Source organism: Cyanidioschyzon merolae, chromosome 17 (assembly GCF_000091205.1).
Source record: "Cyanidioschyzon merolae strain 10D DNA, chromosome 17, complete genome".
In the NCBI taxonomy this organism is placed as follows: Eukaryota; Rhodophyta; class Bangiophyceae; order Cyanidiales; family Cyanidiaceae; genus Cyanidioschyzon; species Cyanidioschyzon merolae.
The window spans coordinates 792501-807769 of NC_010143.1; the positions used below are offsets into that span (position 1 = coordinate 792501).

General features: G+C 55.0%; 3 protein-coding genes across 3 annotated transcripts, besides 3 other annotated features; 2 read left to right on the forward strand and 1 right to left on the reverse strand.

The window, feature by feature from the left end:
* Window positions 1-3640: 3640 nt before the first annotated feature.
* CYME_CMQ306C (similar to ribosomal protein L11 methyltransferase) lies at window positions 3641-4612 on the reverse strand (the record flags this gene model as incomplete). The annotated part of the gene is made up of 1 exon (XM_005538156.1): window positions 3641-4612. The coding sequence occupies one exon, from the start codon at window positions 4610-4612 to the stop codon at window positions 3641-3643; it is 972 nt and encodes a 323-aa protein (XP_005538213.1).
* Window positions 4613-5762: 1150 nt separating this feature from the next.
* Window positions 5763-7475: a sequence feature (possible transcribed region).
* A 90-nt stretch (window positions 7476-7565) lies between these two features.
* Window positions 7566-8368: a sequence feature (possible transcribed region).
* Window positions 8369-8811: 443 nt separating this feature from the next.
* CYME_CMQ308C (hypothetical protein, conserved) lies at window positions 8812-10029 on the forward strand (the record flags this gene model as incomplete). Its single annotated transcript, XM_005538157.1, has 1 exon — window positions 8812-10029. The coding sequence occupies one exon, from the start codon at window positions 8812-8814 to the stop codon at window positions 10027-10029; it is 1218 nt and encodes a 405-aa protein (XP_005538214.1).
* Window positions 10030-13014: 2985 nt separating this feature from the next.
* Window positions 13015-14775, forward strand: CYME_CMQ309C (similar to glucosyltransferase; the record flags this gene model as incomplete). The annotated part of the gene is made up of 1 exon (XM_005538158.1): window positions 13015-14775. One exon carries the CDS (start codon window positions 13015-13017, stop codon window positions 14773-14775), a length of 1761 nt encoding a protein of 586 aa, XP_005538215.1.
* Window positions 13542-15178: a sequence feature (possible transcribed region).
* Between the last annotated feature and the right edge of the window lie 91 nt (window positions 15179-15269).

The following is a 15269-nucleotide window of genomic DNA, read 5'->3' on the forward strand; positions in this document are numbered from 1 at the left end:
CGCGCGACGCGGTAGCTACCGCCATGAACGGCGGCTCTGCGCCCGCGACGTCGCGTGCAACGAAGGATGCGATGACAAGCTCGCTTACAATCCGCTGCGTCTACACGACGCTGCAGCCGTTACGATTTGCCATCGCTTCCGAGCACGCAAAAAATCATGGTCACTCGCGGGATCAGAAATGCAGAGCATGGGGTTAAATGCGATGCGCCTCCGCGTCCACAGCGGGCGCGGCTGCGGCCCGCAAGTCGCGCGTGCAATCGCGTCAGCCGCAAGCGTGCGCCGATCGCGGTATGAGCGCCGCGCCAGCGCCGCGCCAGCGCCAACATCAACAGCACGTGCACACAGCGCTCTTGAGGCGCAGACACCTGCAATAGTCCTCTGCACAAATGCTGATGATACAGACCCGTCGAGTTACTTTTCACAGCGCATATCAGTGTCAAAACCCAGGCATAGAATACGGATGCCATAGACACGTCGAAGACTACACATACCGCAGACTCCTGCAATAGTCCACTACACAAATGCTGATGATACAGACCCGTCGAGTTACTTTTCACAGCGCATATCAGTGTAAAAACCCAGGCATAGAATACGGATGCCATAGACACGTCGAAGTACTACACATACCGCAAACACCTGCAATAGTCCACTACACAAATGCTGATGATACAGACCCGTCGAGTTACTTTTCACAGCGTATATCAGTGTCAAAACCCAGGCATAGAATACGGATGCCATACACACGAACGAAGGACTTCACATACCGTAGACACCTGCAATAGTCCACTACACAAATGCTGATGATACAGACCCGTCGAGTTACTTTCCACAGCGCATATCAGTGTCAAAACCCAGGCATAGAACACGGATGCCATAGACACGTCGAAGTACTTCACATACCGCAGACACCTGCAATAGTCCACTACACAAATGCTGATGATACAGACCCGTCGAGTTACTTTTCACAGCGTATATCAGTGTCAAAACCCAGGCATAGAATACGGATGCCATAGACACGTCGAAGAACTTCACATACCGCAGTGCTCATCTAATATCTCCCCCATACTAACGCGTCCATCGCCGTTGCCTGGAATCCGTTGCCGCCACATCATCCCACACATGTGTCCATGGTCCACGCAGAGTGCGCGTCAGAATGCGCATACATTGGGCGAAACCGGTGCCACAGACGCGGCTCCAGAATCATCTCACACCCCGTATGCACCCGTTGCGGGGCACTGGCCATGGCAATGGGACCTCCTGGACCGCTCCCATGCCACCGGGATCCGGCGCGTCGCTCGGATTCCATCCACAAGAGTTTATGATCAGGGCGCGCGAGCATCATCGGCACCGGTACGTTCCCCGAAACCTGAGGCAGATGCCAGCCTGGAGCGAGGCTTCGGCCGAGACAAGCCGCCGGCGACTCATCGCGAAGAACCTGTCCGATCAGGACGATTCACTGAGCTGTTCGCTACGTTCCTGTCGTTCGATTGTTTCCGAAGATTCCTCAGATGCACAGCATCGACATTCAATGTGCAGTAATAACGGCTTGCCAACGCTCAAGTACTTTTAGCACTTTCGGTCGACCGGTCGGGGTGCCTGTTTCGAAGCCTCGGTGGAGGCATTCATTGCACCATCGTCATGAGGATGATTCGCAGTGCCCTCGAATACGGGCACTTGACACCCAGGTACTACTGTCGGATGCTTGCGTATAGTCCTGCACTCTTCTCCATTCCATATGTGTGGCAGACTCAAACCACACAATCTTCGAAGACGGGATCATTGGTTTTCAAAGCAGCCCCTCAGCGGAATCATTCGCGCTGCCGCAATCACACGGAAAGAACCGGTCAACTTGATCCCTTGAGGTCTTCTGGAGACGCTCATGCCGGCGATTCAAGAAACTGCTCACCGAAAAGTAATCAATTCCATCCGAATGACATATCGTCAGCTCGTCATGCACATCGACAAAACGGGATTCTCTAACAGTCCCAAGATACGTCGCATGGGATATGTTCCCATTTGTTCAAGTGTGTTCTCCTCTCATCGCAAACAGTCCTCGGCTTTGTCTATTGGCATCCCTGGGATCGGTTCCAGTTAGGAACGCACCATCGCTTTCCACGAAAGGAGCGTACACTGATTGTCGCACGTTGACTCGTTCGGCAGTCTGGATTTTCACTCCGAGCCTCGGTTCATGATGGACAGCATATCGTTTCACAAGTCCTCTACGCAAAGGATCAACCTCCACTTGCGCATGCACCGTACTGCGCGGTCGTCGAGGGCGCCACCCAAAACATGCTCGTGATCGCGCGGTATGATACCAGGCGCGGAAACACAGCATGGCGTCCAGCGGAGCCCTCTGAACCCGTCAACAGCATACACGAATCAATGGAGCGAGCGGCCACGTGCCCCGGAGAGGCTCTTGGAGTTCATGGCGTTCCTGACAAATGCGGACAACCGCCTAGAGCCAATCGGAGCCTCTGCGAAGCAAGCACCCGCACGACGGACGAAGAAGATGAGCAGTGTATGCGAAGCATTGATCGCTACTTTCCTGCGTGCATCAAGTGCGTAGCCAATCGCCGAAATCCGTTAGACCGAGACGTGAATGCCTGCCATCAACATCCTTCGACTGTGGACCATAGACCCGGAGCAACACGAGAGCCCGACGTTGTCAAACGCGGAAATGAGGCAGAGGGAAACGAACCAGCCGCAAAACCATACACCAAAGAGTTATCTGGTAACCCCGGGTCGATACCAAGAATTTAGAGTGTACGTCCAAGCTCGTTCAGGTCATCCGTTCCATACGATTCTGGCATGAGTCTAGAGGAATCCGAATCTAGATGAGCGCTTCTGATCCTGCACCCTACCACCGTCAGCTGTGCAGTGCCTTGGGCCTCTCAAGCAGCCTCCATCCCTCTAGAAGGGAAATCCGCCACCGCTTTGGCCTGTACATTCTTTACGCTGTGATTGAAGGCGCGCACCATTGCGCCAACACGAGCAATGCCAGCTCTGATAGAGTCATTGGAGATGCTCTCGATGGTTGTCGGTGGCTATTGGAGATCCTCGTAGCGCGGGCGTATTCAGCGAAAGCAAATGCCACCACTCGATACGTTCTTCGACGCGCCTGCTGTAGAATCCGACGGAAAATATAAGAAGGAGTCCTGCTTTCCAGCTGATCCCTGTGCCGATTTTCCCATCGGATCATGCGCGAAGCTGGAACTTTCGCAGCTGTCGGACACTTGTCGCGGATAGAGCGCTTGGCGAGCGATACACAGGAACGGCCGATTCTGTATCCTGCTGGACCTCCGCCGAGTATCCCGTCGCCTCTGCGACGTGCTCAAGGTGCATCGAGTATGTAGGCAGCCACCGAAAATCCCCAGCCTCCGGTCATGCCGCATTGCAATGCGGCTTCCGTTGCACGTCGTACCCCAGATCGGACCAGAGGGTCTCGATAACTTCGAGAGCCGTTACCCGAGGCCAACGATCTTCCATGGTATCAAGCTCTGGGTGGGAATACACATATCTGTTCGATAAGAGTGCAGTGCCTCAAAAAAAGTCCAGTACCGTTTACTGTAGCCTACGCATCTTGGTAGGTATGAAGCTCGGGGCAGGAATCCGCATATGTGTTTGATCAGACTACATTGTCTCAACGACGCCGAATACCGCTCACTAAGACCCACTCGTCCTGCACAAAACTCTCCTCGAGGTGAAAATCGGCAGCATAGGATGCCCATACGGCAGCCGTGTGTGCAGCGAGCATCCCGGAAAGTGCAATCCGGCCGCCAGTGCGCACGAGGCTACAAAACCTTGGCGCAAGCTCTTGCAGTGTCGGAGCCAGAATGTTGCTCACCAGAAGATCGAAGCGCTGCTCCTGGAGCAGGTGTTCCGCTTCGTCTGGAGTCGCAAATACGAGACCGTCCAGCTGATTCCGCACTGCATCGCGTTTGGCGACGGCGATCGCTTCTTCGTCGATATCGATGCCGACGCTGCGCGCTGGGTCGGCACCGAGCTTGCACGCGTACATCACCAGGATTCCCGAGCCACTGCCGTAGTCCAGTACGCGGGATCCAGGCTGCACATGCAACTCCAGCCAGCGGGCGCACAGCTGCGTTGTGGGATGCTCGCCCGTCCCAAAGGCAGCTCCAGGCTCGATGGTGAGCTGTACGCGCTCCTTCCCATCGCCATCGAGCAGAGACCGCACCGACACTTCCGTGTTCCACGGAAACCGAACCAGAAGCCGCTCGCCGATGAGCAGTGGCTGAAAGGATTCGCGAACAGCTCGCACCCAATCGCGACTACTATCGACTGGTTGCTCTACCACAGGTACCTCCATGACTTCAGGAAAGACCGTTGCTGCCGCCTGAAGCAGCGCCTCCGTTCGGATTTCCTGCGGTACCATAGCGACTACGTCGGTAATGGTCCAGTGCGGACGTGCCCACGTTTCCGCAGCAAGCGCGGCATCTCCGGTAGGGCGCTTACCATGAGCCGAGTTGTGCGCCTCCAGCGACACCGATACTGCACCCAGCTCCAACAGGTACTCGCTAAGAAGCTCGCTTGTTGCAGTATCCGAAATCGTTAGCCGGACCAGCCTGTAACGATCCGCCTTGGGCTCGGGCATGCTTTCAGAGCACAAGCGACGACGTCCTGTCGACGAATGACTGCTGCGTCGGTCGGTGGTCTATAACCACACCGGTCAGCGGCGTGATTGCGCCAGTGTGGCGACTTGTTTTCACAGTGCAGCCACAGGCGTCAGGCACCCCGCAATTCGGAGCGAAGCTCGATAGCTATCAGCTACGCAGGCTGCGGAGAACTGAGCGCTTGTGCCGCGATTCGTTTACCATAGAGGTAGTCACAGCAGCAGCACACTGCGTCGTCACGGAGACGGCCTCAGTCGTGCAAGCTGCCTGACGCTGACCGCTTGCAACTGAGGCTTCACCGGTAACCGCCCCGGATAACTTCGGTGGACAGACGCTTCTCCGCCGCCGGCTGAGCACCGCAACGCTCAACGCCCGCCTCGACCTCTACTTCAGCCTACGACCGCGAGCGACACAGCGAGACCTAGGAACGCCAGTCAATGCCTGCGGCAAGTCTTGAACTGCCCGTAGCGCCTCGAAACCGCAGCGTATTTGTGACGTTGCAGGATCTCGTTTTCACGAACGAGGAGATGCCTGATGGTGCGATGGTCATCGGCATCCGGGAACGCGTCTATGTATCCGCAAATGTACTGCCTACTTCCACCATCCACACCACGATAACGAACACGAACACGACTACGTGTACTTCTGTGCAAGGACATTAGCCAGTTTGAACGATCTTCCGGGCGCCGAGCGTATCCCGGGCGCCCGCTAGGATGTCTCCAGAGTCGGTGCGGATCCTGTGCCCCGACTGAGCGGATACACCATTCCGTCAGGGGCGTCCATCCGCGGAGAATCTCAAACTTGTTCTCAACGTGGCTCCACCATTGTTGTAGTTGCTCCAGAATAAATCTGCTCGCTCTGCCAACATGAGATCTGAATCGAGTGTATGTTTCCAGGGCGGTGCCTCGTCGTCGAGGTCGGGCTGCGGCATGCGACGGCTCTTTCTTGGCTCCACATCGATGCCCGTTGCCGTGCGGCGATACTCCGAACAGCAATTCGCCTCTGTGCGCTGCCTTCATGTCAGATGAAACTTCTGGAAACGGCTCTGCACCGCCACGCATTCTGGACGACGATTGCGGAGGCCGCAGCAGCAGCTCTGACCGGTTCATTGTCGCCAAACGCATCCATTTCATACAATGGCGAGCGCCGTCCACACGAGGAGCGCTCCACACAGACCAGACCCTGCTGGAAGACCAGGTTGGGTCCGGAGTCCCTGGTAACTTTGAGGAGACGTCTTCGATTCTGGCGGCGGATGTGGCAGCGTTGCCCAAACCCGCGGAGTCGCTCTGGAACGGGGTTGCTGCTGGCGACGGATGCGCAGGTTTTGCAGCCGCGTTCGAACCTTCCGCGTCCAACCGCCACCTGATCGAGGTATGTTCAAAAACTATGGGACAATCGTTTCATCCCGCGTTCTCCTGCATGCCTGTATCAGATGATCGCTCTCTTTGAATCCGGGACCCAGGATACAAGGGCCTTTATTTCGCATCAATACCTTTTGGCTTGGGAGGATGTTAACTTTTTCTGCATTTGCGCTATGATTTTCATTTTCACTTGCACGATGAAATGGTGCCGATGCTTGGCCTAGACTCACGCTGTTCGTCAGTAGCCCCAGAATACGGTGGCACTCGTGGTCGTCAGAATACCATGTGGCGCATCGGCTGGGAGCGTCTCCCATGCCCCTGCGTATCACAAGCATTCAATGCGGCACTTTGCGGATTCGAGACATACTCGACTTCCTTTCTTTTTCTATCGTCTCTTCGTAGGTCATGACCCCCGTCGTCATCCCTTTCATGCTCCTAAGGCGACTCGCGCAATAAGAATAGTTGATCGATGTCTACCACACGCACATTCGGCATTTACCGAACCCTCTCCTTGACCGCTTTCAAAGTGCCGCACGTCGACGGGCGATCGGATGCCGAGCTCCTGCATTCCGGTTCCCGAACCCGATGACCGTCTCGTAGCCACTCGGCACCAGAGAAGCGTGTAGATCCCGAGGCTTTGCTTCTGGTCGGACAACTGACGCAGAGCACCTCATTCCCTGGTATGCAGAACGAGCTCTGTTGTTCAGTCATTTCGCGAGAACGCTCAAACACGCTCGCAGATAAGTTTTGGAAGGAGAGTCCGTCGCCTTCCAGCTGTGGAAACGAGCTGTTATATCATCTGTCTGTTGGTTCTTTTCCGATGTTCTTCGCGCTCTGAACGAACCTCGCCTCGTGCTCACATCTTCTGCTGCGGTAAGCAGGCGTTCCTCACGCTGTACTCGAGCCCACAAAAATGACTTCGTCCGAAAAACCCAGCTCGAAACCAACGAGTCTTTTGTTATCCTTCAGAGACGGGAGACTTTCGTTGTCGCTCTTTCGCCCCGAAGTTTTGCCCGACGCTCTCAGCTGGACGACGATATCGTATCTATCCGAGAAAAAACGGGAACCGAATGGAGTATGTATCGGTTAGGCAGCTCTGATATCGAAGGTTTCCTGGTCAATTTTCGTCTTCATTTCCTACCTCAATTTGCTTTCGTTTTCTTTCATTCTTCTGACGCCGTGGCGTCGCAGAGCACCCGTGACGCTCGCGTAAATGACGGGCATGTAACCAGACCTGTGAAGCCACGGTTCGTCAGCAGGACAGACAACTTCTTGGGGCGGCGTAGGCCGCTTCTGCCTTTCGCATCCTATGCTATCCAGTTATTAGAGGCTTTACAACCCTCTTGTGAAATTTTCGAAGTATAGAGGAAGGACCTAACGTGTCCTGGACGACTTGTTTAGAGACAAGCCCTCGGGAATATATCCCCTCAGGTCTAGAGCGATCAGAGCCGCCAATTTCATGTCTCTCGGTTTCGCTTCTCGACCATTCGGGGCATGAGAACGTCGAATCTTACAAGCGACCGAGTGGTTACGGCACAGATAAACTGTATCTTGGGAGGTCCATGATTTTGTATCCATGCGTCAGCTTGATGTAATGAGCTGCACCAGACCCAAGTCTCATCTGGACGTGGTTCGTTTCTGTCGTTCCCGTCCTTGTGGTAACGTCCGTGAGCGCCCGCTTCATTCCAAAGACATACACCAGAGTTGTCCCGCATTGTTCTTGCCCTTCGATTTTTCCTTTCGTGACCCCGGGTCAAAGACGATCAAATTTATCAGCGCTTGATATACGACTCGAGCAGATGTTCTCTCGAGACCAGCACGATTGCTCTCGGTCCAGGCGATCAAGCAGGCGTAAAAAAGTTCCTACCGAGGAACGGGAGCGCATTCTGTGGTCGCTCCGCTCGTTCAGTCATTTAGCTAGTTGTACCCACATCGTTTCAGTGTCTGTAAGAAGGGCAACCAGAGATCATCTGACCTGGGTCAAGGGTCGCGAGACACCATCCCCAGCACGTGGAAGTTTGCAAGCGCGTTGACTTCGCGTTCCAATCGGTTGCCGACGATGACCCGCTGTGAGACGAAGCATTTTGTCCGTTCACGATGGCGATCTTGGAGGAAAGCGTACAACTTCATCTCGAAGACGAGAAATTGCCCTGCGGTCACGTTATCTCGCTCGTGATCCATGCTCTCCCCGAAGGGCTCGAGCGGCATATTTCTCCCCTCTACCAGAGGATGCGATCCGCTTCTCGCAACAGAACCATTTGGTCTTCCCGGTGAAACGAACCTCCAACCATGAACTGGTCGAGAAACCGGAAGACTCGAAAATTCTCTCGACTGATGTAGAGGAGGCGTCCCAGAATTCCATGAGCGCTTCGGTATGGTATCGGGGGCGGGCGCTCCGCGGCGGCCGCGCCAGCGTCTCCAACTGCAGGCAACAAAGACAGCACGTCAGAATCTGTTCATAAGCGAACATGATGGAATATGATGGTATATCATGGGACAAAAGGAGACTCGGATGCATGCGCCAACACACACCATCGACAGGGCGCGCTTGAACTTGCGATGAACCCTGGTGACACGAGGGTCAGCTGCCCGAGACACCGTGCACAACGTTCGTCACTGCGCTCTTGGGCACGACTTTTTGGTCTTTGACGGACTCGAAGTCGCCTACTGCTTACGCTTTGGACCGACTGACAAACATCATTAGGGTTTTTTTTTGAATCCGTGTGCGCTGTCCCTGTGGGTGCTCGTCAGCAGCTCAGAGCCGGGCGCCTTTGCGAGCATCCAATCGCCGTCTGGTCGGAGTGCACGAAGAATCAGACATGCTCAAGTTCTTTCGCCAAGACGGGTCGAATGAGGACAAAGATGATACGAAAAAGCGTGCATCAGTCCTCGAACGCGACGTATCGTCGCCGCCGGAGCGCCAGGAGCACGGCACGGACGACTTGTCCGAGAGCGCGCAACGCTCTCGTGTTTTATTCGGGTTGATTGTGGGCTCCATGGTAGCGCTCTGGGGACGGCGTCACCGTCCGAATCCTAACATGGAAAAACGACCAGCATCGAACGGTTCTGGTAGAGAGAGACAGTCTCGATGTTCAGCCTTGGTGAGCGCTGCCCCTGTAATTCGCATGGGACTAGTCGCTGACGTGCAGTACGCTGACAAGGACGATAAAGAGGTCAGCGGCTCGACGCGCCACTACAGGAACGCCATTCATAAGCTGGCACGAATCGTGGAGGCTTTCGATAGCGAGGCGGGGTCGCTGGACCTTGTGCTCCAGCTCGGAGACCTAGTCGATGGCCAGGAGCAGCTCGATGGATCGCGCGCCGATCTTGAGCTCGTCCTGGGTCAGTTCGCTCGTCTTCCCGTGCCGCTGTACCATGTCTTGGGTAATCATTGCCTCAAATGCGGTCGCGACTGGCTTCTGAAACGTCTTCGCACACGTGCGTTCTACGATATGCCGCTGCGCGCACGGATGTCATCGGGCCCGAGCGCAACAACCACTCCGTCGGAAACGCCGTGGCGGCTCGTTGTACTCGATTGTCTGGATATTTCATTGCACTGGGATGATCCAGAAGACCCACGACGTTTGCAAGCAAAGCGCTATTTAAAGGAACACGCCAGCACGGCTCCGAATGCGGTGCCATATAATGGCGGTATCGGAGAAACGCAGCTGGTTTGGCTCGAGAACGTTCTCGCCGAGGCTCGGACGCGACAGGAGTTCGTCATCGTCGCCGGGCACGTGCCGATCGCTCCGCAGAGCGCGGCACCGTCTCTGTTACTTTGGAACTACGAGGAGGTTATGGCCCTATTCCGGGTCTACCGCGACGTCGTGAAGCTCGTACTAGCCGGCCATGAACACGACGGAGGCTATGCCCAGGTTGATGGCATTCACTACATCACACTGCATGGAGTGGTGAATTGCACCGACGGTGACGATAACGCCTATGCTATTCTTGAACTTGTAGGGCACTCGTTTGCTCGCTTACATGGATTTGGACGCGTCGAGTCTCGTCTGCTGCTTTTCGACGCATCCCCATGAAATGGCGATCAGCTCGCACTGAAACTTGGTGTGCCATACCATTGCTGGCAATACTTGGATCCTGCGTCTGCGTTCATCACAGAGCGATCCAGCTCGCCGCTGATGCGCGCTGCGGAGCGAATCGCAGGCGGCTAGAATGGCTGGGCATTACGGAGCGCCTCGGAAGCGGTGCTGTTCACGTAAAGCCCGCACAGCAGACAGCTACAACGCGTGTTGTACCCGAAGGAACTCGCTGAACGAAGACAGCAGAGCCTCGGTAGTTGTTCTTACCAAGGATTCGGATAGGATCTGTGGTGCTGTCGCCGTCAACGTCGCTGGGGCACTGAGCATGCACCGCGCGTGGGTATCAACGCCAATTTGGATGATCGTGCTGAGGTTGCAACCTGGACAAGCTAGCGGAGCACTGTAGAATACCAGCATTCTTGTTTGCTAGAAAGCTGCACGAGAGCAAAATTGAAACGAAACATGGCCCCTAGTGGGGATACGGGCCTCGAGCTTGCGCCCGAAACACCAACGCCACGAGATCAGGCGACGTTCTGGCAAGCAACGCTATTGAATCGATTAGAGTTTGCCGTAGTTTGGAACTGGATCTGCCGCGGGTGCTCATCATTTGGGTATTCAGCGGGAGAATTTGCCGTAGTTGTGTTCGCAGTAGGAAGCGTCAGAGCTCACTTCTGTACGCGTCGAGTCCAAGAACCGATGCGTGCGGAACGATCGTGCAGCCGTGTCCGCTGCAGAACATAGAGGCGTTCTTCGTTCCGTAAACGATCGGCAGAAAGCTTTTCAGTATCGAGTCGCTTCTGTACAGTAGCCGTGGTGCGTAGAAGCCGATGCACGCTGCTCCCCGCAGCGAGCACAGCGCTTGCGAAGCGGGATCACTTGTCGGCATTATGCAACGGTCCGTGTGCGGGCGTGCCGTGCACCCAGGGTTCAGTTTAGCGCGCTGCTCGAATCTCCATTCGTGTCTGCATCGAATGGAACAGCTCCGCTTTGCCAACTCGGGCGTACACACTTCAGTTTGGGTCTCCTGGTATTGTCATCAATACAAGCCTTTGAGGGCGTTTTGTTCAACTGCCTTCTTTCCGTCCTTCTAATCCGCGGCGTGGAATATGTTGGTCTCTTCTTTCTGTTCTTCTCAGTTGGCAAGAGTCGAACGATGTTGGTGGCAGTGTTCAGGTCCCGATTTCACTGCTTCCAGCTGGAGTCGACGCATGTCGTCCCTAGATGATGCATTCGATCTACGCTTCGCTTGCCATGTTTATTTTCTTTGCATACAGCATCGGTACGCAGTTCGCAGCGGTTGCGCTTGGCTCTATGCAGGCGTTCCCATATGATCGCAACCGCCACTCCTTCTCGTTCTTGTGCTGCGCCTCGTCGAAGCGCTGCCCTATGGTGCGTGAGCGCTTGCCTGTTCGTTCGTTGTAGACGCCTGACGGGTACAGAAGGCTCGCATAGATACATGCCGTCTTGCGGCGCCTGGTGCCGTATCCTACGATCACGTGCTTGTTCTCAGTGATCCCCTTGGCGAGTACTCTTCCGGCTGCACGTACAAGCGTACACTGTTCCGTTCAATAAAAAATTTGTGGAACGTGATATTGTCCATGATGAAACTAGCACCCCTAGGATAATCGTGAATGGAGAAACTTCCGAGCCATGTCGATCCGCCTTCGCACCTTTCCTGCAATTCCGGAACGCGCTCTCGCCACCCGAAGCGCTCGTAACGATGACTGAGGTTCGATCTCAAGGCCCTTGCACCGGCGCTATAGGCGCCAATGCTGTCGCTTTCGGCAGGCTCGGCACACGATAGCACGTATGACACGACCAGAATATCCGAGATGAAGTGTAGGTAATGTACTATGGAGGTAGGGCGTTTGATAGATACTTCATCGCGCACTGAAAAAACAACACAAAAAAGTAAGAAAAGAAAAATGCACATAATCGGAGAACGCTGGCCTAAGTACACGTTTTGTCAGTTGAAAAATCTCAAGACCCTTTTACGTGCAAAAAGAAGAGACAGGCGTCGCTTGGAGCGTATCCTGCGAGCGGTGCCATATGGCTGGCGAATTCTGTTTCGTCGATGACCGTAAAGCGAGGAGGATTACGCTTTCGAACGGCATCGACTATTTGACTTGAGCAATTCAGTGAGTGCTCGGTATGAGTTTGTGCACAAGTCGTTGCGGGAGAATGTCGGGCTTCTTTCCACGTCAACCTGGCCATGCTCATTGCTGCACCATCGAGTTTGCCTTGAAACAGAACGATCTAAAACAGCCAAGATTTCATGACTTGAGCATGCTTCACATGAAGTAAAGAGAGACATGGAGGCTTTCGGGTATAAATCGGATGATGATATCGGTTGTTTTGCGGACCCGTGTTAAAGCGCATCGCGAACCACATTGATTTCGGAGACGAAACGAATTCCAGTGACGAAAAGTAGAAGCATTCACTCCGAAAAAGAAGAGAGAACATATGAAAACTATTTATGAATCTATAATCCCTTATTCATGCTTTCCACATCTCGAGAAGCTCGACACCTAGAAAAGCTCGCGAAAAATCGAAAGGCAGGATCAGAGAGAATCGTTCCAAGCTCCATCTTCATCTGATATGGAGGTCGGACAAACGACATCCGCGTTGTTCAGGCAACAAGCGCCAGCGCGTTAACTCAAATAACAGAAGACGCGTTTCTTCGAGTCCGCTGTTAGGTTTTCAAGTCAGCGCGTAGACCAAACGACATCCGCGTTGCTCAGGCAACTAGCGCCAGCGCGCCGACTCGAGTTACAGAAGACGCCTCTCTTCAAGTCAGCGCGTAGACCAAACGACATCCGCGTTGTTCAGGCAACTAGCGCCAGCGCGCCGACTCGAGTTACAGAAGACGCCTCTCTTCAAGTCAGCGCGTAGACCAAACGACATCCGCGTTGTTCAGGCAACTAGCGCCAGCGCGCCGACTCGAGTTACAGAAGACGCCTCTCTTCAAGTCCGCTGCTCCGAATGGATAAAACGTCGCACCCACAGGAAGGAGTGGGTTTTGGGTTGCTGCTGCGATTGTACTGCGTGACGGCGCTTCTGAAGGCTCTTTTGGTGCGCGCACCTTACTCGACGGACTTGCTTGTGCACCTGCACTGGAAGAGTCTCACGAGGCGGTTCCCAGTGTCCGCCTGGTACACGCCTGCGACCGGGCCACCCTATCTGGACTATCCCACATGTTTCGCCTACCTCGAATGGTTCCTCGGTGCGCTGGCGCAGTTGCTCCGTATTCCACTCGATCACGAGAACGGTAGTGTGCGTTTATCGACGTTGATCTTCATGCGAATAACAGTTATCGCACTAGACGTGTTTCTGTTTCTCGGCATGCGACCATGGTGTGCAGGCCCGGAGACAGCCGCCGCAGCCTCTTTCCCGTCTGTAGTACTCGATCGATTGCTTTGGGTTGTTACGCACCCTGCGCTCTGGCTCGTAGACAATATCCATTTCCAATACAATGGGCTGGTAATTGGCGTCATTCTATACAGCCTGGGCGTCCTGTTTCGCGAGAGCGTTTACGCGGAAATGGAAAAGCGTCGATCCCAAAGAGGCATGTGGCGAGCTAGTGCGGCTTTTCTGGTGGCGTTGGGCTTGAAACATACGACTGCGCTCAGCATTGCGCCAGTAGTCGGACTTGTGCTGTGGAAACAACGCGCCTGGAAGAATATCTATGTTGTTGTTTCCGGTTTCGTTTGGTTGCTTCTGATGCTCGGCTTGCCTTTTGGGTGCGTGGGTTGGCGCGCGCTCTGGGAACGCCTCTTCCCGCTGGATGAGCGGGGCCTTTTTCACGCGTATTGGGCGCCGAACGCGTATGCCCTGCTCGCAGCCGCTGACAAAGTTGTCGCCCGTTTCTGCGCTCTCGTTTTCAGCAGACTTGTGGAACGAGGGCTTGCGAAATCTCCGCACGGCTCTGATCTGCTACCGATGCTACACCGATCCGGCCGCGTTTCGAACAGCGCCGGACTCGTCCAGACTGCAGGGGGCGGTTTCTACCTCTTGCCAGAATGGACTCCGATGCTTGCCACGCTATGCTGCGTCGTCGCAATGACACCGAGTCTGCTTGCTCTGCACTGGGCATTCCAGGAAAGTGCAAGGCATGGCGAAACACAACCTGCCAGCTCGGATGCAACCGCCGTAGACCGGTTAGATCAGCGCCGTTGCATGGAGTTTTTGGCGAAGATATGCGCACAGGTGTCCCTGAGCTTGTTCTTGTTCGGATGGCATGTCCACGAAAAGGCGCTCATCCTGCCGGTGTTCCTCGCGGGCCTCGGATTAGGGCCGCGTCATCCGGTAGCTGCGGCCCTGAGCACAGCCTGCTCGCTGGCGATGTTCCCGCTGGTGTCCTCGCCAGGCGTACGGCTGGTTCGGCTCGCGCTGCTCTTCTGGCACTGGCTATACTTTGCGCCGCTGCAGCCTTGGCCACCGACGCGCGCGTGGCTGTTGGTGTATTCGTACGGTGGAATTGGGCTGATGATCGGCGAGCTGTTGGCCTCGTGGCACGGCTGGCAGCGTCTGGGTCTACCGTTTCTGCCGCTGATGCTACAGTCCGTGTACAGTGCGCTCGCTGTTGTCTTCGCATGGGGTTATCTCAGCTGGCAGGTGTGGCGAAGCACGCGAGCCGATTACATGGGATGCAGCCCAAATGCCGAAGCCAAGCACTTGCTCATCGCACCGTCAGTGCAGGCCGGTGCGCGACCTCTGCTTGTCCGTAGCTCCTCCAAGCACTGAAATGTAAAATATCTACTGTTAAGCATGATATCGCTCGATCTCCCATGGAGCAGAGCACTTTGACAACACCAGGCACTATTAGGACAAGGCGAATGCGTGGTACTCTCGACGACTTTCGTCTGCGGTACCTGCGTGCGGTACAGCACCTTATCGCGTTGCACGACGATGCCGTGCCACCCTCACCTGAGTGCCAGTCTGCGTAGCTTCAAAAGCAAGCAACACGGTTTCCAGAAGTGCCAAAATACGCCCATATCATTCTCTGGAACGGAGTCTCCAGGCGACGGACTTTTTTATTGAGATATGGCACAAAGTCTGCACGCTGGACGAGGAGTCTGTGTGATGACACCCTGAAAACAAACGCCGTTCTAAAGAAAAAGGCTGCTGTCGCCAGTGGTGCAGTAGTGGCGAGAAACCCGCCCTAGACAAAACGTCTCCAACTGAGGAGCAGACGCCTCCCAGTCTTGATCGACCGGCCATCTCCTACTGCTTCCAAC